This window comes from Brachypodium distachyon, chromosome 1, assembly GCF_000005505.3.
Source record: "Brachypodium distachyon strain Bd21 chromosome 1, Brachypodium_distachyon_v3.0, whole genome shotgun sequence".
NCBI classification, from domain to species: domain Eukaryota; kingdom Viridiplantae; phylum Streptophyta; class Magnoliopsida; order Poales; family Poaceae; genus Brachypodium; species Brachypodium distachyon.
The window spans coordinates 42,487,865-42,515,740 of NC_016131.3; the positions used below are offsets into that span (position 1 = coordinate 42,487,865).

At 44.1% G+C, this 27,876-nt stretch overlaps 2 protein-coding genes and 1 pseudogene across 2 annotated transcripts; 1 reads left to right on the forward strand and 2 right to left on the reverse strand.

Moving 5' to 3' along the window:
• Window positions 1-2,544: 2,544 nt before the first annotated feature.
• LOC100845860 (protein DOG1-like 3) lies at window positions 2,545-3,998 on the reverse strand. The gene has a single exon (XM_003560802.4). The coding sequence runs from the start codon at window positions 3,866-3,868 to the stop codon at window positions 2,963-2,965; it is 906 nt and encodes a 301-aa protein (XP_003560850.1). The 5' UTR covers window positions 3,869-3,998; the 3' UTR covers window positions 2,545-2,962.
• Window positions 3,999-5,603: 1,605 nt separating this feature from the next.
• Window positions 5,604-9,727, forward strand: LOC112270187 (annotated as a pseudogene).
• A 12,429-nt stretch (window positions 9,728-22,156) lies between these two features.
• On the reverse strand, window positions 22,157-24,245 carry LOC100846163 (cytosolic sulfotransferase 8). Its single transcript, XM_003560803.4, has 2 exons — window positions 22,775-24,245; window positions 22,157-22,670 (listed from the first exon to the last, which is right to left on the reverse strand). Exon 1 carries the CDS (start codon window positions 23,893-23,895, stop codon window positions 22,876-22,878), a length of 1,020 nt encoding a protein of 339 aa, XP_003560851.1. The 5' UTR covers window positions 23,896-24,245; the 3' UTR covers window positions 22,157-22,670; window positions 22,775-22,875.
• Between the last annotated feature and the right edge of the window lie 3,631 nt (window positions 24,246-27,876).

Below are 27,876 nucleotides of genomic sequence, written 5' to 3' on the forward strand. Positions count from 1 at the left end.
TTTCTATATCTGTAGCTAAACTGAGCCAGAGAATATGCCACTGAATTCTGATACCTGCTAGCTTTACCGAAAGAGATATCCAGATTCTTGGAGAGTAGTTTGGTTTCTTCAACTGTGGCAAAGCAACTTGATTTATCACCTGCATCAGCACGAAGAGCTTGGACGATCGATAAGCAATCAGACTGGGCGGTTAGTGACGCAAATAGTTGCATCACATGACGAAGGTTGGTCAACGTCATCACAATTGCATTTGACTCGGAGGTGAAGAATCTTGCAGCCCGAAAAGTTTCCAGCGTTTGCCACGGCCCAATTAAGCACGTCACGGACCGTCCAACTCCACTATTCAACCTGACCGAGGCTATCTCCTCAAAAAAAAAAAACTGACCGAGGCTAAGAGCATCTCCACTTAGCCCCTAAAGACCTCCCAAACGGGTTATAGGAGCGTCGGCGTCAAAAAATCTCACCCAGGCCGTCCCTCTAAAACAAAAAGAAATCGGCGTGACCCATAAATTCAGCCGAGGAGCTACCGGGAACGTCGGATGAAGCTAAAAAGCAGCGCGGGTCACCATTGTCGGCGAAACAAACCAAATTTAGGGGGGGCGACGTTTGGATGATGTGGCTGGGTGCCGGCTCCACACCAATCGAATTGCTTGTACCGGCACCTCCCTATATGGCCATGCACCGGACGCCATATGGGGGGATGAGTGGAGATGCTCTAAGGTTACTTTAGAGTTTAGAGCAACAGACCGAGCCTTCCTCCCTCGAGTTGCATCGCAGTCTCTTCACCCTCTCCATCCACTCTCCACCCCCACCTTGAGTCCGCCGCTGGCAGCTTTGTTTGGACAGACGTGCTGCTACTTGCTCAGTTACAGGGGTTGTTCTTCGCGGGCGCGATATGGAACATGGCCAGGGACCAGAAACAGAAACACACCCTGTCAACGGCCAACTCCAGCGAGGGAGAGTGCTATGTGGTGCAGACTGACAGGGTATCCGCTACCACGTCCGCGCTGTCATTTGTCGTTGTAGCATTCGAAATCACCTCCTATTTCCTGCTCAGAGCGCCGGCATCTGAGACGTCGATGCCTGAGCCGAGCTGGGTGGAGCGGCTCGTCTGCCCTCCGCGCCGAGTCTGGTTGAGCCACCTCGTGGTGAACTCGGCTTGCGTCCACCCTGAGCCGGCCCACAATGGTGCTATACATTAATGTCCGTTTCAGCATTTCCTCTTAAGAATTTCAATGAATATGAAAGCATCGCATATATAAGCCCATGGCGCACGAAACAAACAGGAAAATGTCAATACATGACGAGACTAGGAAAAATAGCGCACACATGTCAATAAATGTCAATACATGTCACCCCGCTCCGCCGCTCTCCCTCCCCTCCCCAGCACGCTCCCCTCTACCTTCCCCACTCTTCTCTGCGTCGCTCCCCTCCGCCTTACCCGTTCTTCTCCGCCGCGCTCCCCTCACCGGCGCCTCGTGCCAAGAAAGCCATCTTTTCATGGCTGCAAGCTCGGATCCGATGGTGGCGAGCCCGGATCCGGTGGTGCATCGCGACGAGAGAAGGGGAGGAGGAGCAGCTTGACAATTTGAATCCCGAAGTCTCCGTTGTTGGGCTGTAATTATTTTAATTCTGAGGTTGTTTTTGTAAAAAGGTTTTTGTGAAGTGGCTGTGACAAGAAATTCGGAACGGAGGGAGTACATAGGAAAGTAATTACGGTTCACACAACTGCATGCACTTTGTACAGGCAAATCACAGAAACCACGACAGTACATGAAAGAGGAAACAATTTCCGACTAGACGGCCGTGTCATATTTGTACCTTGGTATTGACAGCTCAGCGTCCGTTTTGCATTTGGCCCTGAAAAAAAATACCACGAGAGACCTGGGCACGTTGGCCCCACGAAATCCACATACCCTAAAAATACCACGAGGGCTAAATGCACAAAAATATGGTACGAATGATCGTATGTGAAATTTGGAGCGGTGTCACCTCGCAGATCTCCTCCCCCTCCTTGAGAAATCCCTAATCCGTGGGCACAACAACGATGAGAGACGCACCATTAGTGGCAGGCTCATCTACACTTGGTGGGGATTTTGAAAGGAGCGCAATAGGCGAATTTTCAGGGGAGCTGTGATGCCGGCCCTCGAGGTCACTCTTCTCATTTGGGAGGACATTTGGTTGCGGATACGGACTGTCCTGCGGATCCGTAAGATTAGGCTTCTTTTTATGTGCTCCTTTTTCTTCATCTTTTTTCTTTGTCCCGGATTCCTTCTTGAATCTTTTTGTACAGTGTTCTGCATAAAAGTAAAATCCTTAGGGTGAAGCGGCTCGTCTGCCCTCCGGGCCCAGTCTGGCTGAGCCAGCTCGCGGTGAGCTCGGCTTGCGTCCACCATGAGCCGACCCACAATGCCGCTATAGATTAGTGTCCGTTTCAGCATTTCCTCTCTTAAGAATTTCAATGAATATGAAAGCTATATAAGCCCGCGGCGCACGAAACAAACATGAAAATGTCAATACATGACGAAACTGGGCTATGGAACGCACACAAGCAAGCACATAGGAAACTAGTTACGGAACACACGACAGAAACCACGACAGTACATGAAACCACGACAGTACATGAAAGAAGAAACCATTTCCGACTAGACACTACGGCCGGATTATTCAGGTTATCTAACACCAGAAGTTGCAAGCAGCTAGGTGACCGATGGATGACGAACCGATCACGCGTTCGGGCGGCCGGAGGAGCTGGCCGTCGCTGCAGGCGGCAGGAGCGCGCTCTGGGCACATAGGAAAGTAATTACGGTTCACACAACTGCATGCAGTTTTTACAGGCAAATCACAGAAACCACGACAGTACATGAAAGAGGAAACAATTTCCGACTAGACGGCCGGATTATTCAGGTTATCTAACACTACAAGTTGCAAGCAGCTAGGTGACCGATGGATGACGAACCGATCACGCGTTCGGGCGGCCGGAGGAGCTGGAGCTGGCCGTCGCTGCAGGCGGCAGGAGCGCGCTCTGGGCACCTTCCTTCCGGCGGCTCCAATCGCAGATGGAGAGGTGCAGCTGCTTGGCTGCCGCCAGCATCTCCACCGCCTGCCGCGGCGTCAGGATCTCCGTCGCCAGCTCCCTCGTCGTTGACAGGCGCAGCTGGTCTGCTTCCTCCAGCAGCTTGGCCAGCCCAGCCGTGTAGCTCTCCATGGCAGCGTCCACCTCGGCGTCAACTCCAGCTAATCCCATTGCCGCGAACCGCCCAACTAAGCCGTTGCTGCTAGCGCTGCCGCGGGGTAATGCCGCCGCCCTGGCGCGCTCCTGCTCGCGCTCCCGGACGATCGGGAGCAGCGGGCGGTCAGCGATTTTCTCCTGTAGGCTCGCGAGCCGCTCCGACAGGATTCCCTCCTCATGGATCGTCCGACCGTGGAGGTTGTTGATTTGTTCCAGCTGCATAGCATTGATCCCAAGGAGACCCGATCCAGTCGGCCTGATCATGTCGTCGCCTCCCGCGCGCCCATGGCCGCTAAGGAACTCCTGGAGCTGCGCCTCCAGGCCTTCACTGGAGACGCAATAGAGCAGCCGGATGGAGAGCGACGGCCGGCAACCCCCGAGCCAGAGCACGGCTTTCTCGAACGTCGTGCACCATGGAGGGGCGAAGAAGGCCGCGCCGTCCTCGGGCGCCATGGCACGACGTGTTGTGGCGTACTCCTCGTAGCCACGCAGGCACCTCTCCACCACCGCCCTCAGCTCCGCTTCCGTGGCGCGCCTCGCGGCGGCATTAGCGGCCGCCGCTGTGAGCTCACCGAGCCCCGCCTCCTGCCCCGCGATCCACTGCTGGTGGCACGCGAAGTACCGCGTCATGTCCATCTCGCGTCGCGTCGATCTTGCGTGCGTGATGGTCTGATGGACAAGTGAGTAAGCAAGCACTGGTGCTTTGATGTCCTACGCCAGTATGTCTATATGTACTCGTCGGGTTTTGTCTGTTCCTGTGTCCTGATCTTTCTATATGGTTCGCGTGTCTTGTTGGTTTCTGCCTGTATATGTAAGCAGGGAGGAAAACCTGGTGCTGGCTTCTCATCTTAACGTTAAAGAGAGGAGTTGCTGGTGAAAAGTGAAGGGGCTATTCGTAACGGAAGCAAAGAGCGAAACTGGCAAGAAACGTTAAAGGGGGAACTTTCAACTTTCAACTTTCAACTTTCAACTTTCATGTGTTTCGGGCTCACGCCTGGCTTCGCATAGTACTCCCTGTTGTGCGTGCCTCCTTGTTGCCCTGTTTTTGTTTTATCTTCGTATTTCCCTTCATGTATATTATGCTCTACATGTGTTGTTTTTGGTGTGCATCGAAACTTGATGTCTCATTAGATGTGTGTGTGTGTGTTGTGTTTAACCAACGGTTTCACGGGAAGATAATTTTCCATATGAAACTATTGCTGAAATGGTATGGTGCACAGATCATGCATTCTAGACAAAAGATAGCATCTTGATGATAGAGATGCTTGGTTGTACATTATATACAGAGAGATCACTTTATTTTTACGTTCCACCTAAACACCATCACGTCCATTGTCGTTAACCTCTTTTACATTTATGGGAATTACCTCGACAAACAACCTTCATATGCATAAGCTCATTAATCTCTCCGCTTGAGTTGTTTGTGCCCAGCCAGTAGATTATTTTTAAGAATGGTGGCATGTAGAACGAAAGATACCACAAGATGATTATCCAAAGAGCGAGAACGCTTTATTTTTACCTAAAACACGCAAGATGTTTCTAGACAAGTGTTTAGAAAGATAAAACACCTAATTTGCACACGAAATATGCAAGAGGCTTCTAGACGAGCATTTGAAGAGAGGTGACATTTTATTTCCAATTTAATCAGAACATGTTGAAACCGTCGCGTTTTCTTAGAAGAAACACTAATAAAGGATGAAGCTGTCCACCTTGATTTTGAAGACATCGCCTAGACAGCCTAGCTTTACGCATTTGGCTAGGATACCGCAAGGGTCTAAAAGTAGTTGGCTTGCGTATTCTAGGATTCCGCGTATCCAGTCTCAAAATATCAAGAACAAATGGTAAGTATTTGGGTCTGCCTTGGGCTCAGTTGACTGAGACTCGTTTTGTCTCAGTCGATGCTTGTCCGTCCGTAGAAAGCACAGAAACGATCGTTCCTCCTACCCCCCCGCGCCCTGTCGACTGAGACAGATCAAAGTCACAGTCGATCCCCCCTCGGCCTCAGCCTGTTAGGTTTTGTTGTGTTCGTGGGCTTTTGTTGTGTTTCTGGGCTTTTGTTGTGTTATTTCCGTTTTCTTGTGTCCTGGGAACCATATTTTTCCCCTGGGCCTTAAAGCCCAAACTTCACAAGGACAAAACCCTCTTACGGTCCAGTCCCACGCCGCAGAAACTCCCTTTTGGCCGTCTGCTCCTGATACACAAGAACTCGACTATCTTTCTGCCCAAGGCAGGAACCCAGAAAAGCAAAACGAACACACAGAATCATGCAGGGTGGCAATCTCCCTTTCCCGATCTGAGAAACAAAAAGAAGCCTTTTGCCACAAGGCATAACTCCAGATCCAGAAAAGGAGGGCGCGTCCAGGTTGGGGCAATGCAGCCAGGAGATACATACCAGGGTAAGCAGAAAACTCTTCTTCGCTCCACCCCGATCTCCCAGGCGAATAGCTTGAACGAACTGTTTATTTATCCACCTCTCCCCCTCCCCCCCCCCCCCTCGATGTGTATGTTCTTTGAAACCTATATCTGGAACATGCAACCAGAAAAAAGAAAAAGGAAAAGGTGAGAATAATTGAAGTGAATCCTTAATGTGGTTATGAACATGCAGGAATCATGGACACGTATGGTGGTTTCTTGTTGGGACAAGATAGGTTCCCTTCTCTGCAAAAAACGTCTCAGGTTGATTGTTTATGGCTTTTTGAATGTATAGATTCATACGGGCAGTTTTTTTTTTGAATTGGCTCTTTATCTGTGCCATACCACTCCCTTGAAACCTATGACATAATCTGTTTAATACATAACAAAGATATCTTGGAAAAAAAACCCCAAAGAAAAAAAGTGTCCTGACAAGTAATTACTGTATTCTGACAGAATTTGCATACAACATGCATACGACATGCAGGAACAGAAAAATGCAGTGCAATCGCAGGCGATGAGCAGGTTGATGAGCATGAGTTTGTGGATCCATACATGCCGACGTAGATACAAACAGAGGTGCGGATCCATCAAACACTCAAAGTTTGCCTTTGGCACACAAAAAAGAAAGTTTACTGGTAGTCATTTAAAAAAGAGAAAAATAAACAGACGTACCAATTTATCCTTGTTTGAATTTCCTAACTAGCAGATGTTTGATGATGATGCTTCTGTTGTATTGGCTGGCACTGCTGGTGTTGAGCAACCTGCATATGGATCATTTACTCAGATGCTGCAGCAACCTTTCAACCCACAATATAAGCAAATGATTAATGACCCTATGGACTTTGAGGTAACTTATTTAAGTTCAACGTACTGTAAAAAAAAATATGAAATGATCGTATTTGAAAAAAAACACTAAAATATAAGCACAAAAAAGGCTTAAAACACATGCAACTAACATGCTCCAACTTTTTTCAGAACAAGATGTTTATGATAACCGGAAGAGATGGGCGTGATGATTATTCCGAAGAACCAGATGATGGTGACGATGATGAGCTAGAACAAAGAGTATATGATGATGCTGCTTTCGATAGTGAAGACTACAATGACAACACACAGCCTGTGTCCATTGCTTGTGAGAATTTGTCAGTCATGGCAAATAAGGCACAACATGTGGGTACTCCCTGTGCAGACAGATCCATTGACTCAGAAAATTTGTCTGTTATCACAAATGGGGTGCAGCAACAAGCTACTGGACAGACACACAGATATGAAAAGCAGCAGGCAGTGGGTGATCCTCCTGTAGTTGAGCATCTTAGTAGGGAAGATATTGAGAATTACCTGAAGAATGAAACTGTCCTTGCATCTCAATCATGCAGCCAGGAAGTCCGAGGCCAACATGTACCGCACATCAATATGTCGTTCTGCAGTGATGCTGAGGCTTTTGCATTCTACAACACGTACGCAAGCATTGTTGGATTTTCTGCGAAGAAAGCAGGTAACTATCATTGCAGAGGTGCAGTTGACAGTAAAACAACAAGATGCACATACAGATGCAACAGGGCAGGCAAGATTGTTGGTAAAGAAATTCTTGAGGAAAGAAGAAAAAGAAGAGAACATAATAGGAAGAAAAACAACAAGTCTGGGGTGTCTTGTGATGCACAGATCAAGAAGCCAAGGAATAAAAACACAATAGAGATCACAGACTGCCATGCGACAATGGTGGTGACACTAAAAGAGGATAAATGGGTTGTCACCAATATCGAGTTGCAGCACAATCATGCTTTAAGCCCTCCGGGTGAAGCTAAATTCCTGAGGTCTCACAAACACATGACAGAAGAAGAAAAATTATTGATCAGAACTATGAACTCAGTGAAGCTCCCTAGCAGGAAAATAATGGCTATCCTTGCTGGTTTCAGAGGCGGAATGTCAGCTCTCCCGTACACCAAAAAAGATGTTAGCAACTATAGAACAGCCATACGCAATGAAAGCAACCAAAATGATATGATGATGGTCATAGAATTCTTCAGGAAAAGGCAGATGGAAGACCCCCGCTTCTACTATGCCTTCCGGGTAGATGATGAACATAAAGTACAGAATATTTTTTGGGCAAATGGAAATTGTAGGAAATTTTACGACTTGTATGGTGATTGTATCAGTTTTGGTACCACATACAAGACTAACAAGTATAATCTTCTGTTTGCACCTTTTGTTGGGATCACTGGGCATGCAAACAACTGCCTATTTGCCTGTGCAATCCTTCAGAATGAGATTGTGGAGACCTTCACATGGCTTTTTGAAGAGTTCTTGCAATGCATGGGTGGGAAGATGCCATTAACGATCATCACTGATCAAGATGTTGCAATGAAGCAGGCGATTCCTAATGTGTTCACACAAACAAAGCATAGAAACTGCCTATTCCACATAAAGAAGAAAGCGGAAGAAAAATGTGCCAGGTGTTTTGCAACAAGACGAACACTGCACATTGAGTTTGACGACATCATTAACAAATCTCAAATAGAGGAGGAGTTTGAGGCGCTCTGCCAGCGATGATGAGAAAATACAAAGTTGAGAACATCAAATACTTTCAGCACATGTGGGAGATCAGAAAAAACTTTGTTCCTGTCTATTTCAAGAAGGATTTTTCCCCTTTATACACTCAACAGCCAGGAGTGAGGGCACAAATGCTATTTTCAAAGATAATGTGGGCTCAACATATAGCATTATCAGCTTCCTTGGTGAATATCAGAGAATTTCTGAGAGCATAGTTGAGAAAGAAAGAGAGCAGGATTCAAAAACAAGAACTACAAAACCAATTTTGTGGGCAGGCTCTGAACTTGAGTTACAAGCTGCAAAACTGTACAACAGGAACATTTTTTACAAGTTCCAGAAACAGCTGAAGATGACACAACAAGTCCATGTTGAAGAGATTGAAAAAAATGTCAGTTATCAAGTTTAGAAATCTAGTATGCTTGCAGAGTTGGATTTCAGAGAAAGGAAGTTCATGGTCATGGTTGACTGGGCGAATGAGGACATATCTTGCATTTGTGCTAGATTTCAAAAAGATGTCATGTTGTGCTGTCATGCTTTGAAAGTTCTATTACATCTCAATATTTTAGTTTTGCCTGAGAAATATTATATTCAAAGGTGGAGGCGGGCAGAAAATGTAGAAGCACGTGACAAGCAGTACAATGTGCCATTTGAACTAACGACAGAAAACAGTCATTTCAGGTACAGCATTTTATCGAAGAAGATGACAGATCTTGCTGCAAATGCATGCCAATTGACAGAAACATATACAAACTTGCTAAACAAGGGCACAAAGCTATGCGGGAAAATTAATGAAATCAGAAAGGAAGCACACGACAAGCACAAGCAGACGCATACAACACATCATGATGTGGATGAGCAACCCCCTGGAGAAACATTCCCTGAGAATAGCACAGCAGGTCATGGTCCCGAAGACATGTACAAAGAGCCTGACATAGCTAAATCTAAAGGCCGTCCTAAAGTGGCAGGGCGACAGAAAACTATTGTTGAGGAAATTTTCACAAAGCAACGAATTACTTGCAGCCACTGCGGTGAACATGATCACAACATAAAGACATGCAAGAAATTAGCAATTGATAAGGAATCGTTGCAAAAACCGAAAGGAGGCAGGAAAACTAAGCCAGGTACTGTAATTATAGACTTGATTTTGTCTGGGTGTTCTTTCCTCTAGTCGTTTGCTCTTTTTATATTTGAAATACTGTAGATTTTGGGATCCTCACCATTTTGCAATTACAAAAAACAAAAAATGCAAGTGGGTCTGCTCAGTCCAGTCAGATAGCCGCGAAGAAGCGGAAGATTGCTATGTCAAGCACAAACAAACGCACCAGCAGCAAGACAGAAACGAAAAGCACAGGGGAGAAGTCCAAGACCAATAGCGATAAGCCAGCTACACATAAGGGTGCCGACAAAGATGTGTCATCTCCGTTACCCCCACGTGACGTCCAATCCCCCAGGATCAGGAAGCCCACGCAGAAAGCTCTTGAGAGCATGCTACTTACTCAAACTCGGAAGCAAAACAAACAAGTAGGCTAGATGAACGTATCAAAAAAAGATTTTTCATGACAATTTATAGATACAATTGCACAGACAACTTGTGTGTGTGTGCGTACAATTGCTTTTTAATTATTGTCATTACAGTTAGCGGACAAATTTATGTTGTTTCTCTTTTGTTAGTACCTTTCTTTTTCTACAGCAGGAAAAGGAATGCAGAAAGAAAAAAAAACATACCATCCATTCCTTATTTATGTTGTTACTGTATCTTTCCTGTCCACAATATTGATGAAATATCGTCCTTGCTTGCTTAGAACTCACTGCTTTATGCTTCACTATCCCTGTATGAAAAAAATATAGACATAAGCATGGTAGAACACACTCGCCCCCCCACAACCCCCCCCCCCTTTCGATTGTAGAAATTAACAGACACTGCAAAAAAATCCGGAATTTAATAAAATTGGCATATATTCTATTGCGCAATGAAAACATGAATATAAAAAAAATGACATCACATAGAAATCGCAAAAAAAGAGAGCAAAAAAGAACACCACACACACATTATCATATGTTTTTGTACTATATCTTAAGACCACATTATAAGCCACCCCCCTCGCTGTCATGTTTGCACACATTGTTCAAAAAATGAAAAAAAAAACACTATCAGTACGCTGTAGCTTGTCCCACATGCAGGCACATTGTATGTACAACTGGTGCACCCTGAAGAAGTAAAAAAAAAACTAATATCTGTTCAACTACATCTTGTGTGTGTCAACGTTCCTCCGATCTGCTGTGAAGAGTGGAAACTGTAGATCCTAATTCCTTGTATCTCCAATGCACAAATGGTGCATATAGTTTGCTCCCCCCAAAAAAAATCATTGGCTCCCTGGAATGTACATCTGCACCCAAAGAAAAAGAGGTAAAACAGCAAGAATTAAACAAAGCCAAAAAAGAAACTTAGTGGGTTGAAAAAAAAGAAAAAAACACATATGAAAACATAAGTGCTTACTGCCGGATTGAAGTTCCAGATAAAATGCTTTGCATCTTCTTGAACATTGTGTTTGCTGAACATAATTTCATTGCAAATTTTGACTCTAATACTTGGGATATCATCTTTAGAGAAAGCGCATGATGGTTGGTTCCTCGGATCCCACTGCTCCATGAATTTCATCACGAAAATCCCGCAATCATGCCTGATGATGGAAAAAAAAGGTCACTTCAAATGAGTGTCCCGCAGAAATCATACGTTAAGTGTGTTTTTCGAAAAAATAAATACACAATTGATTACTTATATGGAAAAAAAGAAATAAAAACAATCACTAACCCATTATTTTGTTTTGGAACTCTAGAATATAATATCCCATACTCATCAAACCTTTGGCTTGGGAGCCCACAATCGTGCCATGCTTGTGTAAATTTTTTAATCTGCACAACAAAAGACAATGGTAGTGTTTTTTTTCATCAGCACACTCGAAAAAAAAAGCACGGGAAACAATATGGAATTTTAAAAAAAAATTGTTAAGAAAAGCAAAAATAAGTTACCAGTAGATGTGAAGTTTCCTTATGTAAGATACTGTCAGGGCAAACAAAGAATCCAAGAAGATATACTTCTCATCCCTCAAGTCAACAATGAATAAAAACCAGTGCTGCATGTGTAAGCTGGGGAAGTATAGCTGCAAAAAGAAAACAGAAAAGAAGGGAGAGTGTGCGTGTAAGACAAAAAAAATATTGTTGATACCACGGACACAAAAGATTGCAAAAAACACAAGAAACAAAAAAAGACATCACCATATTGCTGAGATGCAGTGTCATCGCTGACCCTGCTCCTTCAAAAGCATTCATTACACATTCTTTCATTTTCTCCTTCTTAGATTGAGTTGTGTATTTCTCTAAAAAATATTCCTGCATTTAACTTGTAATGAACAATGTTGCACCTACATAAACACAAAAAAATAGAGGCCTGCTGAAGTAAAAATAGGAAAAACTACAATTTCAACTTACACTCATAGTGTGGAAGAAGAAATGTTTGAGTGAGTCCCTTGGGTGATTGTCTCTAAACAACTTGCGACAAAAGGAATTAAGCACATATCCTTGAACCCACCCCTCATTCCTAAACGATTCAGCGTAAGTCTTGAAGGTCACCCTAACCTTGTCAAAGAAAATTGCTATTCGGCTGCCAAAAAAAAAAGATAGTAGTTCAGTAATCTGCATGTGTCTTATTGACAAAAAAGCTACATGAAAAAGAAAAGTATGGGTTGTAGTTTTCATTCCCACCTGAAAAATGCAATTGCAACAAAAAGAGCACTTGCAAAAAGTAACAGATATTGCGATTGTTATATCCGAACTTGTAGTTGCAACAAAAAAAAATATACTTGCAGGTGCAAAATAACCGAGAAAAAATTGTGGTTTTGAGGCAAGAACTACTAGAAATTGCAGTTGCAACTCTGCTATGCACGTAGGGGCGCGGGGTGTGTGTGTGCACTGCTGTACAGTAAAACAAAAACAAAAGAGTGATTACACATTTCCGGTTGTAAAAAAAACAGATATTGCGACTGTTATAACTGTAACTTGCAGTTGCAATTGAATCATAAAAAAAAAGTAATGTATATTGCAACTGTTATTCCCCCTAAAAATTGCAGTTGCAACAAATACACAAAAAAAAAATTGCAGGGTGCGATTATAGATTAGAGACTTGCACTTGCAATTAGCAGACATTGCAACTGCAAGTTCCTTGTAACAATTTTGGATCACAAAAGATGCAGAAGTTATTCCCTTAAAACTTGTAGTTGCACTTGCAATTTGCGCTTGCACTTACAGTTGTGTGGTGGTAGGGGGAAAACGGGTACTTACAGTTCTTGCCTTTCCCAAAAATCCTGCAAATGTTTTGAAACTTGCAACTGCAACTGTTATTCCCCAAAACTTGCAGTTGCAACAAAAAAATAAACAGAAAAGAAAAATTGCGGGTGTGATTATAGACTTGCAGTTGCGATTAGCAGACATTGCATCTGCAAGCTCCTTGTAATTTGCAGTTGCAAAGAAAATCTTGGAAAAACAAAAAAATTTGCGGTTGTTATTCCCTAAAACTTGCAGTTGCAACAAAAATACACAACTAAAAAAATTGCGGGTGTGATTACAAACTTGCAGTTGCGATTAGCAGACATTGCAGCTGCAAGTTCCTTGTAATTTGCAGTTGCAAAATCTTGGAAAAACAAAAAATTGCGGTTGTTATTCCCTTAAACTTGCAGTTGCGCTTGCAAAACTTGCACTTGCGCTTGCAGTTGTAAAACGGGTACTTACAGTTGCGATTGATTTAGGAAAAAATGTAGTTGCCGCCAAAAAAAAATAAGGAAATGCGGTAGTAATTGAAAACAGATGGAGAGTAGTAAAAAAAAGAACATGTGTTGTGTATTCTTACTACATATAATCTCTGCTGGCCCCAAGTGACATAATGCATTGATAGATCCTTGCTTCCTCGTTCCTCACATTAACTTTCCCTGTGTCATAAGGTGAACATACCCACTTGCTTGGTTGCAGAACTCTTTTTTTGATATTTGCTTGTACATATGATCTGTTTTGTTGGTTAGCATATTGCAATTGTCTCTGAATTTGTTCTCTCCTAGAGGATGAATGCTTGATACAAGCTGTCAACAAAAAAAACATAGAAAAACACGACAATTACTAAGACGACACATTATTGCGGGGGAGGGGGGGGAGTGTATGACATACTTGCGACCGGCAGCTGTTTTAATCATTTGAACATTGGAAAAAAAATGCAAACTAAAAAATATTTGAAAAGGTGTTGGCTGTTTAACCTTTGTATTTGTTCTTTTCAGTTTCCCTTGCGTTTATATTTGGTGAAGTTGTTTTGAATAGCTTTCCTCATCAAGTACTTCTAGCTCTGGCGAGTCCTGTTGGTGGCAGATTTTCGGTTAGAAAAAGGGAGTGGACAAAAATAATAATTAAAACTACTTACAGTATGGAAAAAAAAACAGAACCTCAATGTAAATGGGATTCTCTCTTATGTCTTCGTGAAATTCTTTGTTGTCGCTCCCTCTTATTGTAACAGCAGATTCCTGTACCAGGATGTGTGGAAGTATTACGTAATAAAACAAAAGATCTGTGAGGGTATCACGTATTAAAACAAAAAAAACACGAAAAAAATGGAAAGTATGCACAAAACTGCTGAAAAATAATAATATCACATACCATACGATCTATCAAGTTCCTGGGCCTGATTGGAGAGATCGTGTATGTGCAACTACAATTATCATTGCTGGCTTGTTTTTGAGCACATTGAATATCAGATTCTCGCAGCTGTGGTTGGGGACCGTATGTAGCCATCCTAGCCTACAAAAATTATAAAAAAAGAAAATCTGAGAAACACACAGTGCAGGGGGGCGAATGAAAAAATGCAAAAAGAAAAAAAATGGTGTTTGTTGTTACTTTTTTTAAAACTCAGAAAGTGGAAAAGTAAAAAAGCAAAAAAAAATGACATAGGATTTCAAATCGAGATATTTGTAAAAAGGGAATACAAAAAACAATCATGTGAACCCAAGCATTGTATATTGTCAACTTTACTTAAAACATATGAAAAACAAAATATGTGACGAACAGAAAAATGTTTAGTAACCCAAAAATAAAAACCTGGTATGCTGGGCTTGCGTAATAACTTGCCAAAGGATCAATATTCTCCTGTTGGAAAAAAGGCAAGAACATAAAAACGTGGCACAAAGGAAGATTTTTATTCCCCGCTGTTAGGATCCTATTCAAATAGGTGTTCATGTACCTTGTTGTTGTTACCCCTCCTCTCATCTAAAATTTCATCACAAAAATCTGCCTCTGTCCAGTCGTTTACAGCTCTGAATGCTTCGTCATATTTTGAATATTTCTTTGTGTCTGATTTTGTATCACTGTCTAGGTACGCTTCCGCTAATGGCAATGTTTGAATTTTAACAAAAAAAACCACAAATGAAATAAGACCGCTGGGGAAAAAAGGTTTAACTCACAAAGATGTACACAAACCTATGGCTGCCATACTGGTGTTGTTTAGTGCTTGGTCCACATTAAATCTTGTCGATGCATATCCTGGAAAAAAAGAGTACTTGTGTGAGAATTACTATGGCAGTAAAAACAACAAAAATATTAAAAAATGTATACAAGTTTCAATGTTAAAAGGGAAGGAGCAAAAATAAAAAAACATAACCTGCAGCAGTGCATATATTGTTTGTTTCCTTAGCTTCAGCTGTTATGTCCTATGACGTTGTTAGGCGCATGCAGACAAAAAAAACATTAAAAGGTTGTACAGTAAACACAAAAACACATGCATGCATAAAACCATTCCTCTAACGACTGATTAAAAAAAAGAAACTAATAAAACTTACAGGAGGTAGGGTTGAATCGCGTGCTTGGTTGGGTAGTTGTTTTGACATACTCTGGAGAATGCTCGCAGTTTCATTTGGTTTCTTAATTTTCTGCAATATTTCGCTAACTCTCCTATTGCTTGTTACTTCAAAAGGTTCTGTAGTCGCATCTCCTGCGTTGACTTCAGTTAATAGCGAAGCATCAACGAGCATGTAGTTCAGGCTTGCGCTTTCTATGCTTGATGTTGGGTTTAATTTTCTTTTGCCCTGCACAAAACAAAAAGGAACAAAACAACATTCCTCTAACACTGCGTCGAAAACAAAACAAAAAATCATACAAACATTGGTATGCTTTGTGAAAAAATAAAAAATAAACTCACTATGTCAGGTCGTATCTCTGGTTTCTCTGCTGCATTCAATGAAATTGGCACTGATTCCTTGGTTTTCTGAACTTGTTCAATAATTTGATCACTCAAAGTTGTGCCATGGTCGTTGTCGGCTGGGTGGGGTGTTTCTTTGCACTGATTCTTAGCCTACACAAAAAAAAACTCAAAAAAGAAATTTCAAAAAAACAAAAAACCGCACATGTTATATGTATGTACTGCACTGCCTTTTGTTATTTAATTAACACATACTTGCAACACAAAAAAGAAAATTGCGGGTGCGATTATAGACTTGCACTTGCGATTAGCAGACATTGCAGCTGCAAAAATTCCAGTAATTTGCGGTTGCAAATTTCCGTAAGTTGAAAAACAGAAAACCTTGTTGCATACCTTTGTAATTTGTACAACATCGGCACATGCCCGTTCCAAGTCACCTTGTTTATCCGGTGCATTTGATTTCTGAAGCAAATTCAGTTCGTCTATTTGTTTGTGCGTACTACCCAATGAGTTAGCTTGTGTGTGATTTGTGTTTTCATGCATGCCTCTTGCATTGTCAGCATCAAAATGTGCTCCGTGGCTGCCCTCCCATCCCTACAGAAAAAGCACATTGTTAGTGGAGAAAAAAGGAGAGGAAAATAATGCACACAAATGGAAAAAAAAGGGCCTGTTCCACCACCTTCCCATCTTGTGTAGCTGCAGCTCCATGAATTAGCGGTGATGCTTCTTTGGTAACTTTGTATTTACATCCTGATTTAGAGAAATCACGGAGGTCACATTTTAAAAAAAAGATAAAAAAAAAGCATATAAAGTTAAAAAATTACCTTCAGTGCTAGCTTCCTGACTGTTTTGCCCATCTGGCTCGACAGTTTTGTTATTTTCAGATACGGTATTGCCATTGTGGGATGCCTCCTCTGAACTCCCGAGTACTTCAGTTTCTCCCGAAATTATTGAAGTGCTTACATTTTGTTGTTCCTCGTTTCCCTTGATTTTAACATTGCAACGAGTTGTCATGCTAGTCAGAATGTCCATCAACAAAACCTTTGCTTTTTCACAGCACTGTTCATGTTCGGTTCCCATATATGTATCACAAATAGAAGCTATGCTTTCCTTAATCTGCGAAAAATGAAAAAAACAAAGTGATTAGTCGGTTCCGCACGCACCCCAGTTTTTTCGGTTGTAGATACAAATAGCAGCTGTACTGGCAACAAAAAAGAAACAAATACACCCCCCCCCCCTTCCCAGAAAACGCATCTGCAAATTGCAAAGAACAAAAAATTGTGGATGAAAAATTGCTATATACAGAAAAAATATTGCAATTGCAATTACCTCCGTAGGGAAGGATTCTCCCACAGAACAATCTAGATAAGCCTTCAACTCCATCATTATCTGCGCTCTTGTACCTCTCTTCTGGACACTGGTGTAGCAAGTTTTCTTTTCATCTTTGACCTGTCAGATGCATGGCGGATAAAGCACATACTCCAGAAAAAAAAAGACTCGGACAGCGCGTAAACATAAACCCCGATAACAAAAGAAAAAGAACTGCACTTCAAAAAAATTCTTACCGGGAGGAGACCATATATCCCATTATTACGCATAACTAGTTTGCTGAACTCAACTATCATATCGCCTTTCCACACAACTATTCCGGGTAGTGTTTGTGGTACTTCCATTTCACCAAAATCGAATTGATCTAGACACCGTACCTGCACGTGCAAAAAAACACATGCAACCCACAGAAAAAATCACAACCCACCCTCCCCCCCCCCACCCCATATATAAAAAGGGAAGAGAAAAAAACTCCTAGAAAAACATATAAAACATGAAAAAAACACGACAAAAAAAAAGGTACTCACTGCCAAGCTGTATATGCAGCCTTCCGAATGCAGTTGATCATCCAGTCGTGTGTGAGTAGTGACCAGTCTATGTGTCTATCTTGTCAACTTCTACTAGGGCACCAAGATATTTCGTGCTAGGGAATGTACTGGAGGTAGGACACAGGAAAGTCGACAGCACAACAACCAGCACATATGTAACAAACACATCATCTGGCAGATCTTCTATCATCACTTTGTTGCCAAAAAACTAGATAGGAGGGAGTTCTGCCATTCCAATTGAAGCAAGGAAAGAAATCTTGCCTTCTTCACCACTAGTCTGAATCCTCAACCCGCTAGATGGCATGCCGACAATTGAAGCTACATACTGTGCGCCCAGCTTGATTCTCTCCTGACCAAGACAAACCTCTTCATTCTTCACATTTGTGCAGTCAGCTATCCATTGAGCAAAAGACCTTGGTACACTGCAGCCGTCGAACTCTAGGATGTTCCCAAAGCCTGCAGCTCTAATCAGGTTGCATTTCCTTTCACAATTAGAAATTTTTTTGATTACTTGGTGCAAGTAATGAACATTGCATCTGCTATAAGCCTTTGGGACAATCTCATCTCCTTTGCCTCCAGCCAGATGAATTCCAAGCTTAGATCTCTACGATACCAAAACAACAAAAAAAATTAAACAATGCTCCACAACAAGATGTATGAAAAAAAAAGAAAAACAATGCACCGATATCTTTTTTAGTTGGAAGCGTACAGAAGAATAAAAAAAAAAGAGAAAGAAGAGCAAAAAGAGTAATTGGAAAAAAAACCTTCGTGCTTTCCTTGCGCAAAGTCTTCCTCCGACGCTTCCGTTTAAGCCCCTTCAATACCTAATACACGGTTAATTGTTATAGACAGTATTGCAAAACACGCGCTTTAAACGCCAAAAAAAAAGAGGATAGGTTAGTTATTACAAAATTAAAATAATCAAACACACGAACCATTGTAGCAACATCATTGAAGAACTTCTCATGTTGATCATCAGAATCATCGGGCTTTTCCAGCTGCATAGTGCGGCGGTGAGGGCAAACAAGAAAAAAAATAAACCGTAATCTGCCCAAGAAAACAAACCTGGAAAAAATCAAGGTATACAGCATAAAAAACAGTCAAGCGAAGGGGTGCGGGGAAACAGTGTGTCTTCTTACTTCATTTATCAACAAATCTTCTTCATCTGATGAATCTGAAATTAACTGTGCTCTGCATTTTCCAAAAATGTCTGAAGCACTCTCTTCAGAACCCAACTCATCCTGGTACGGACCACCACCACAGGCCTATTGAAAATCATAAGGTGAAATTTTTTTCAACGTACTGCTTCGTTCATGAACATGCTATTATTGTTTGGGTACCCCATGAATTGATTCTAAAAAATGATTTTCTTACATTACCCTACAATGAGAGCACAAACAACATCTATTGGGGAAAAAACTTCCGTGCTGGTAACAAAAAAAAAGAAACTATAAGGGTCGCAGAATGTGTCAGTCATAAACACGTTACTTGGATCAAAAAACAGAACAATAAAACCAGGACTTCAATCACAACAAGGACCTGTTTGTACCATTCCCTCATGTTTTTGTTTTGACATGAATCTCCTCTTATACATCAGTATGTGCAAAAACAAAAAAAAAGTGCATCGTCTAGTTTTGGTTTTGCTATCAGACTTCCCTCCAAAAAAATCACATCAAAAACCCTCCACCCACCTCCCTGTATTGTAACAGCATCAAAAAACCTCCAACCACACAAAAAAAAACAGAACCCTAGCTGCATGGTGGATCGTCCAACGGCAAAAAACGACATGCATGTCACTACTGGGCGCTGTTTGTATCTACTCAACCCCCCACGCGCATGTATATGCACATGACAGCCCCGCCTAATGTGTGTGTGGGGTTGGATTGCTTACCGGCGTTGAGGAGCTTGATGGCGAGCTTAACTCCATGACCGCGCCCGCCCAAAAGGACGCCTCCCTCAAAAATGTCCCCTGAAACAGACATTGCAAACCATGTCGCAATCAGCACAAGGGCGCGCGGCCGCCCTCCCCCCATCCCCACTTTAAATCTCGATTAAAATCAAAAAAATAGAACTGAAAAACAGGATCCAGCGCCCCCGGAAGCTCAAATCACATGGAGCCCCGCCGGTGGGAGAGCTTAGGGTTTGCGACACACGGGCACAGAAACTGCAGCGCGAGAGAGATTTGGAAACAACACCGGTGGACGCGCGCAACTCGCTGGCGCAGGCATCAAATCGCTGAGCCGCGCCGGGGAGGGGGGGGGGTCTGTGTAAGCTTACTTGGTTGCTTCGCCACGGCGTCGCCGCCATCGACGAAATTTCCGTCTTCCTCGAGAGCTTCACGGGCATCCACCGCTTCGCCACGTCCCGGCCCCCCACCCCCCGCTTTCACTTCAGATATTCAAAAGAAAATTGGCCACCGGAAAAACGTCTTGTCCCGCGGCGTACCCATACAGCCGTCGAAAACCTTCTCGAAGATGGTGGGACCCTGCAGCTCTACGACGTCTTCCTCCCCACAAAGAACACAGAGAACCGGAGGAGGTGGCGACAGTTAATAGAAACAGGCAGACCCTCCGCCTCCCTTCTGCGCGCGGCCCATGCGGCCCGACAGAAAAAGAAAAAGCCTAGCCACGCAAATCCCGCACGACCCAGACAAGAAACAAAACGGGGGACACCACAGGACCTAACGCGGATCTCAAAAGGCCATCCAACGGTGCGGGGCGCGTCGACTGAGAAATCAAAATCTCAGGCGACTGCTACTTAGCAAATCCGTAAGTATTTTGTGTTCTCCTAATGACAAGGCATCGCTCCTTTCGGTGCTAACCAAGAAATTTTAAACTTGGTATAAGTACCATCACGCCATGTTGGCCAAACTCGTCTTATGAATATAAGTACCAATTAATCAATCTGCTTGAGTTGCTTATTCCTGCCCGATCAAGAAATCGAGAATGGCATGTATAATTGGAGATACTTATTAGCATTTAAAGAGGGGAAACACTTTGTTTCCACTAAATATTCCAAATGACCAACTAAACATTATATCAAGTTAATTTTCATTACTCTTTCTACCTAACTTTTGGAATGATCTCATCAAAAATCCTTTTGTATTTACATACACATTAATCTCTCGGCTTGATCAGTTGTTTGTTCCCAGCTACATAAACACCTTGGTAATGGAATGCATAATGCAAGATGCTTCCATACGAGCGTTTAGAGAAAAGAACAAATTAAATGCCACCTAAAATTTGTGAGAGTGTTTAAAGAAAGACAATACTTAATGTCCTACAAAATATGCAAGATGCTTCTAAACGAGTTTTTAAAGAGATATATATACTATTACCTCCGTTCCATAATTCTTGTCGAAATCTTACATGTATCTAGACACCTTTTAGGAATAGATACATCCATTTTTGAGCAAATTTGAGACAAAAATTCTGGAACGGAGGGAGTACTTTATTACCACTTTAAATAGAATATGTTGGAACCGTCCCATTATTTTAGGAGAAAGGATGACCGGCACGAGGTATCCCACCTTGATTTCAAAGACATCATAAACAACTTTTGGCATTTTGGTCTAGTGCATTGCACACATCCAACATATCCAAAAATAGTTGCGTATGTCCCTTTAAGAATCAATACAATTTGAAAAAAAAAATATACTCTCCTCTCTTAATTACAAGGCAGTGCATCCTTAGATCCTAAACAATTACATTAATCCATTGTCGTCAGCTCTTTTATGTTTCTAGGAGCTATCTCGGCAAATAACCTTCATATGAATATACATGCTAATCAGCTCCGCTTGTTTCTACCCATCCAGTAGATTAAGAACTCGATCGATAAAGGCACGTAGAATGAAGAGATACATCTAGACGAACATCTAAAGAGGGAGACCACTTTATTTCCAGCTAAAATATTTGAGACGTTTCCAGAGAAGTGTTTACAAAGACAAAAGGTATGTAAGATGCTTCTAGACGAGCGTTTAAAGTGAGGTAACACTTTATTACCACTTTAAGGGAAACATGTTATGAAACCGTCAAATTTTCTTTTGGAAAAAAATGAACAACAAACATTCAAGTTGTAACCTTGATTTTGAAGACATCATCCAGAGTACCCTATCTCATCAGACAAATGAGTTCCATATTGACAATTTGAAACCCAAATGCTAGGTAAATAGTAACTTTCGTAGCCTTGATTCGAGTACTCAAGTGAATGCTATGCAAAACTGGCAAGCAACTGATGGCAATCCATAAGCTATTCCCAGGAAAACAATAGTATGATAAGGTGTGCCCATTTCACGCCCTTAATCGGGGTTGAACAACAAGTGTTTCTCCACTATGTGGACATGACTAACAGAAAAATTAGAATACTTTAGCCAATCACAGTAGGAATCCGGAACTAGTAGAGTCAGATCAAGCGGGTGTGCTCATAAACGAAACAAAAAAATCAAGTTTGAGTGTCGGATGCCTTCTCGGAGGAGGGATCAAGCTGCTCCCCACATCACTTCCTGAGAGAGCATGAACGAGTGTGACCGGGTGACTTCGAAGCTCCTTCCACTCCAGTTGCTGCCCCGGCAATCGAGATGGGGAAGACGCCCTCGGTCGCTTTAAATGTACTTTCTAGATAAACCATTGAGCATGACCTATTTAGTTCAGGATGAAATATTGATTTACTTACCATTATACGCTTCTTCCAACGAAGTGCTTTAACTCTCTGGCATCTACCTCTCTTCCAATCAAGTATCTATAGAAGGTGCGGGCTTTTGAGATATGGCCTGACAACGCCTAACTGGACCAGCAATGCCTCATCTTTGCCAGAAAGCAGCCCAAAGATGGCGTACTCTAGCTGATTATAACATCCAGAAAAATAATTGTTAGGAATAAAAAATAATAGTTTACAATTTGTGACCTATCATATCTCTATCTCTCTCACACACACACATTTTAGGTGCTCTAATCCTCACTATTTCGTCCGCCACCTCCTCTCCCTATCTCCTCTACTGGCCTCACTGTCAGGGAAGTGGGAGAGGGGCTCGGTCCCTCCTTCCCTTTTGTATATCCACTCAGATCTAGGGTTGTTGCTTTAGGAGCTTTTGACATCGTGACATTCTTCTTCCTCCGTATCTTCTGGCACATGCTTCATTTTTCGGCAGCAAAAACATGTCCGAGATTTCTTGGTTTCTGACGGCGGTTGGAAATCTTGGAAAGGTGGCAGATTCCGTTTCTCCTCGAGGTTATGTGACTCCCTCCTATGTATCGCAATAAGTCCAGTTACCTCCATTGGAGGGTGGAGACAGCAGAGAAGCTTCGGGATCCAAGAAATGAATTACGACACGTCTACGTCTACGGCCCTTGCTTTACACATGTTTAAGGGCCTACATGCAAACTTAAATCTTTTATGGTTATGTGGAGTAATCTTGGATTTCCCTGCTGGAAATCCAGCATGTAAGCAGTAACTGTGCTGTAAGATCGATCTTACCTTTTAATCCAATTGCAGAAGTTTTTCTTAAAATAATTGCATGAGCTGGAGGAAAACGACTTTATAGATCACACTTTTCACGCAGGAATGCTTTTCCGATTTCAGTAGAAACTGAGCCCCGAGCCGCTGAACTTATCGCCGACGATCTCGTCCATGCGACATGCCATCTCCGGCGCCATGTGGTTCACCCAGTCGCCGGGGACGCCCTTCCTGAACAGCGCCTTACGCGGGAAGTTGAGTCCATCCATGTAGCCCCTCTTGTTCACCTCAAGGCTCCTCAGGCTCTCGAGGCTACAGAGCTCAACGATGCCGCCCACGACACCGGCCTCCTCCTCCGCCTCAGAGAAGGGCAGGCCAACGAACCGCGCGAGCTTCCTCACGTTCTCAGCCGGGTCGCGCAGAAGCTCCTCGTACCTCAAGAAAAGCACGCTCTGACTCGCCCGCCAGTACCCGAGGATGTGATCCCAGAACGGGCCGTAGGTGTTGCCGCCGCTGAAGACGGACTCGACGGTGTCGGCGAACGAGAGCTCCGGGTGCGCGCTCCGGCGGAAGTGCCACAGGGAGACGGCCATGTCCTTGGGTTCCCTGCAGATGTATACGACCCTGTAGCCGCCGCGGTGCACAGGCAGCATCGAGAGAGGCATGTGCGTGTACATGAGCCGCGGGGACGGGATCACCTCGAGCTGCGCTTCCCGGCCGCCGGCGAAGAGGGCGTCCAGGAAAGGGACGCACTGGTGCGGGGTGAGGCGGAGGAGCGGGTGATCGCTGCCGCCGCCGGGGTAATAAGAGCGGCGCGCCATCGTGGCGAACGCCAGGGCGTTGAGCCACGTGGTGCCGCACTTGGGCAGGCTGGCGATGATGACGTCGTCGCGGCGGGGGGCGAAGCGGCGCTGGAGGCCGACGGCCGCGGGCACGAAGCGCTCCGGCAGCCAGAAGCCCTGGTAGCAGCGGAGCTTCAGCTGGGTTCCCGGCACCAGCTTGCTCGGCAGCGCCGAGACCAGGACGTTGTGCTCTTCTTCAGAGGATGCCTCCGCAGGTACGGGCGTGGCCAGGTCGCTGACGTCCTTGAACGGGATGGGGCCTACTGCTGGAGCACTGGCCGCGGTGGTCGTCGACGCCATGGGTGGCGGATGGGATGGAAAGATCGACGGTAGTGCAGATGCACTATCCTTTGGAATGTGCTATCAACACGCTGAAGAGTTCAGGATTTCTCATTCCCGCGTGACATGGTTCTTCTCGTCTCTACGGCACCATGGCCAGGGCAACCACCCAATTATATGCGAGGTGCCGTAGTGGCTCCGTGCTATTGCTTTTGTTCGTCGCTTCCTGTGGCTCGCGCGCACTGATAGATGCTGCTTACCGAAGAACGGAGTAGAGTATAATATTTCGTACGTGTATCATGCGTACTGAGAAATGTGCCGGTGATTCTCTATCAAAAAGAAACAAAATGCGAGTGGGTGGATAGGAACGGCGGTCACAAGGTCCAGAAAATGATTTGGTGACTTGTAGAATTCACATTTCAAAACGGGACCGTTGCTGCCCAGAATTCATGCTTTTGCTGGCATCTGCGCAAATCAGTTTTGTAAATTGTTTTTTTTAAGGTCCAGCAAATAGCTGGTTTTTCATGTATTAGCAGAGGGAATAATTACAAAAGCTGGCCTAAGACAAATTAGTAAGAAACAGAGTAAGAAAAACGAAGCAAAGATAAATTACATTTCCAATTTTCAAGTGTTGGAAGGGATGCTGAGTAAGTAATTGATTAATTCTCACAATTACTCTCTCCAATCATAAATTCTTGTCGTGATTTTAACACAAATTTGAACTAAAACAACAACAAAAATATAGAATCGGAGGGAGTAGCATATATAGTTGCCCTACATTGAATTAGGCTACTGCAAAATTCATTTACCGAACATCCAACCATGTGCAGTACGGAAGGTAAGCCCAACATGGAGAGTATTAGAACATGATGAAGCAAAAGGCATGACTTAAAACCGTTTATATATACAGATAAAAATAAAAGAGCAAAATACTTTAGACAGCTCACCCTAGGACCAGTATATCATGCAGCGCAGAGTTTTTTTAGATGATGCAGAGCAGAGTTTTCTGAACTGACTACGCTGCTTCTGTAAACACACAGACAGAATAACAGTGTGCATTCTTAATAAGTAAGTTAATTGTCTGGAGAAATTCAAACAGCGGGCTGAATCCAAGGGCATTAGACGGGAAATATGCATCGCTACATAATTATTGAAAACAAAAGATCTTAACCAAAAATCTATACATGCAGCAACGGACAGAAAATATGCAGCACTAAACTATCATGTCAACTCCCCGCAAAAAAAAAAAAAACTATCATGTCAACTGAAAACAGAAGTTCTTAACTAGTACTACGAAACTGTATTGCTGTTTATGAGGTGAAATCATAGCTTAGTCAACTAAGTATCTGACATAGTGCCTGGCTATATGCTGTTTTCGGTACTTTGCACACAAGGCAACAGAGATTGGCTGCTGTAAGAAAAAGGCAACAAGATTGGCAGATTCTGAGACAGTTCGTACATAAATGGTAACCAAGTATGTTCAGTAATTTCAATGGCATTAATCATAACCACAGAACAGAAAACTTGAACTCTAAAGAAAGGGTTCGTGGATGTTTACCAGAACAATAAACACTGAACAAACATTTAGCATCAGTACACTACCTGTATTGCCAAGACACAAGACAGGAGATCACTTGACTTGGTATGCGGCCTCTGTTTTTTTCATATCAAGAAGAGAAATCAGACGGGAAGTTCTCGATCACAATCCTCTAGCCTAACTTCTTTGCAGATTGTAGTTCCAATGTTCGACGTGATACAATAACAAGAAGATATCATCAAGGGGTTCGAGATGTTTCAGGATTTAAGCAAGTACTACGAATTAAGCAACACACCGATCGATCATACTAGTATCTAGACTTCCAGACAGGCCTGCTCTTGTATCACACGTACGTCAGGGGCGCCCTGTTGTTGGAGAAGAACGCGGTGGAGATCGATCGAAGCTACGCGTCGCCGGGTCAGCGAGTAGGCGGAAGGTGTCCCTGGCCCCCGGGGCGGCGTCGCGGCGGATGGCGAGGAGGCGGAGCGCTGGAGAGGCGCGGGCGGCGACGCGCGATGCGGGGAGCAGCGCCGGTGTTGGGCTTGGTGGGGATGACGCACAAGAGCTCCCTGGTGTCGGCCCAGAGCTGCCTCCAGCGGCGTGAGAGGACGCTTTTCCGCGCCGCGGCGGAGTCGGCGGAGAGGTGGACGAGGACGAGGAGGAGGACGTCGTCGGGGAGCGAGCTGAGGCGATCCCCGCTGCTGACGCCGCCGCTGCCGGAGACCACGGACGGCTGGACGAGCTCGCAGGCATCTGCGCCGCAGAGGGGCTGCTCGGGACCTCTACGGCGAGCCTCGGGTAGTGCGGCGATCAGGCCGCCGATGTCCATGGCCGACGACTCTGTGCCTGGGACTTGGGAGGACTCGGGAGATCACGGGAGAGCCGGAGAGAGAGAACGATGGAAGTTAGAAATTGGGGGCAGAGCAATGTTCTGGAGCCGCGCGATCGAGACGGTATAAATCATCGTGCGTTCCAGGCTCCAGCTGGCGCTTTTCAGCTCTGGGATACCTGGGCTTGGGCTGTCAGATAAACTTGCGGCCCAGATCGATGTTGTGATGAGACAATTGCAGAATAAACCCCGCCGTCATTTCTAAATTGCACCAAGGGGGCTTCGACACTTATTAGAGTCCTCGCTGCTCGCCGCCTCGCCGGCGCCGCTGGCGCTGACAACTGCCATCTTTTCATAATCCAGCGGGAATAGGCTGACTCCGGCTGCATTGACCTTGTCTTGGCCCTTCAAGCCTTCTCATCATCTGTGAACCCCCCACCACCGTGTTCCGCTCCTTCACGCCATGCGGTGTCGACCTCGCCGGTCGTCGCCTCGTGTTCCTCTCTGGTATGGTATTCGAAGGCCACGCTCCTCTCCCTTTAGAGCCTTACCGCTCCTTAGTCTGACTCCGACCTTATTCCGAGGACCCTGTTCACTGTATATGGGCTGTATCAGCACAGCACCTCAGCATGTATGAGCTACGCTGCTCGCAGATTGTTCGGCGAAATGCCACAGCAGATACCGGGTGGTAACTTCATACGTATTCAAAAAACTGTCATATGTACTAATGTACAGTACCACATTGAACGACAATTGTATCACCGTGTAGTATCTGGTAGCAGGAGAGGGCGAGAGGCACACGAACCTCTGGCCTACTGACATGACCTTCATTAGCTTTTTCATGCTAGCAGCCATTCTGAGGTACTTTCTTAAGCACTAAGAGTACATGATCGATATTCTCAATCTTTCAGTGATCATGGAATAAGCATCAGATCTTGTCCAGAGTCCAGAACCCCCATTACAATCACACCTGACAATGCCGTGTGTGTCACTACATAATGCATGTTGCCTTCATAATAATGCCGTGTTCACCAATGCCATCTCTGGGATGCATGTCCTACTGCTGAATATCAATTGAGCTGTGGGCAAATGCATTTCTAACTCTGAAGAAGTGGTATGAATGGAGTCAATGATGAAGTCTAGCAACCCGCAAAAACAAATGATGAAGGCTAGCAGGTCGAAAAGGAGCATGGGTGCATCACCATTGCATTGGCTTGCAATGTTTAACTGCAAGGTGTATAAGTTCATTACAGGGATGCTGGGTCGTGACTTGTGAGACACGTGCCACCCGCTTGTTGATGAGTATACGCCAGACTTAGTTGGTTCTGAAAGATAACTTTGACTTGTGAGAGATGTTTGAAATGAGTGGCTTGTGGAAGAGTACAACCATGTTTGCCAGACTGAGTTGGTTCTGCATGACCTCGGCCAGACGATAGAGAAGATGGCATGTCGTAGCCCGGGGCTTCGACACCGAGGATGCTAGGCACCCCCTTTCAGGTTCGGCAGTGGGCGTTGGGGATCGCTTCGGCGATCGCCGGCGAGGCCAATGTCAAGCGCAAAGAGGCACAAGTCCGTTTACCCAGGTTCGGGCCACCCTGAGGTGTAAAACCCTACGTCCTGCTTCTGAGTTTGTATT

What these genes read in the sequence shown, in the direction of transcription:
- LOC100845860 (XM_003560802.4), bottom strand. Translation starts at nt 3,868, where the DNA reads ATGGACATGACGCGGTACTTCGCGTGCCACCAGCAGTGGATCGCGGGG.
- LOC100846163 (XM_003560803.4), bottom strand. Translation starts at nt 23,895, where the DNA reads ATGGCGTCGACGACCACCGCGGCCAGTGCTCCAGCAGTAGGCCCCATC.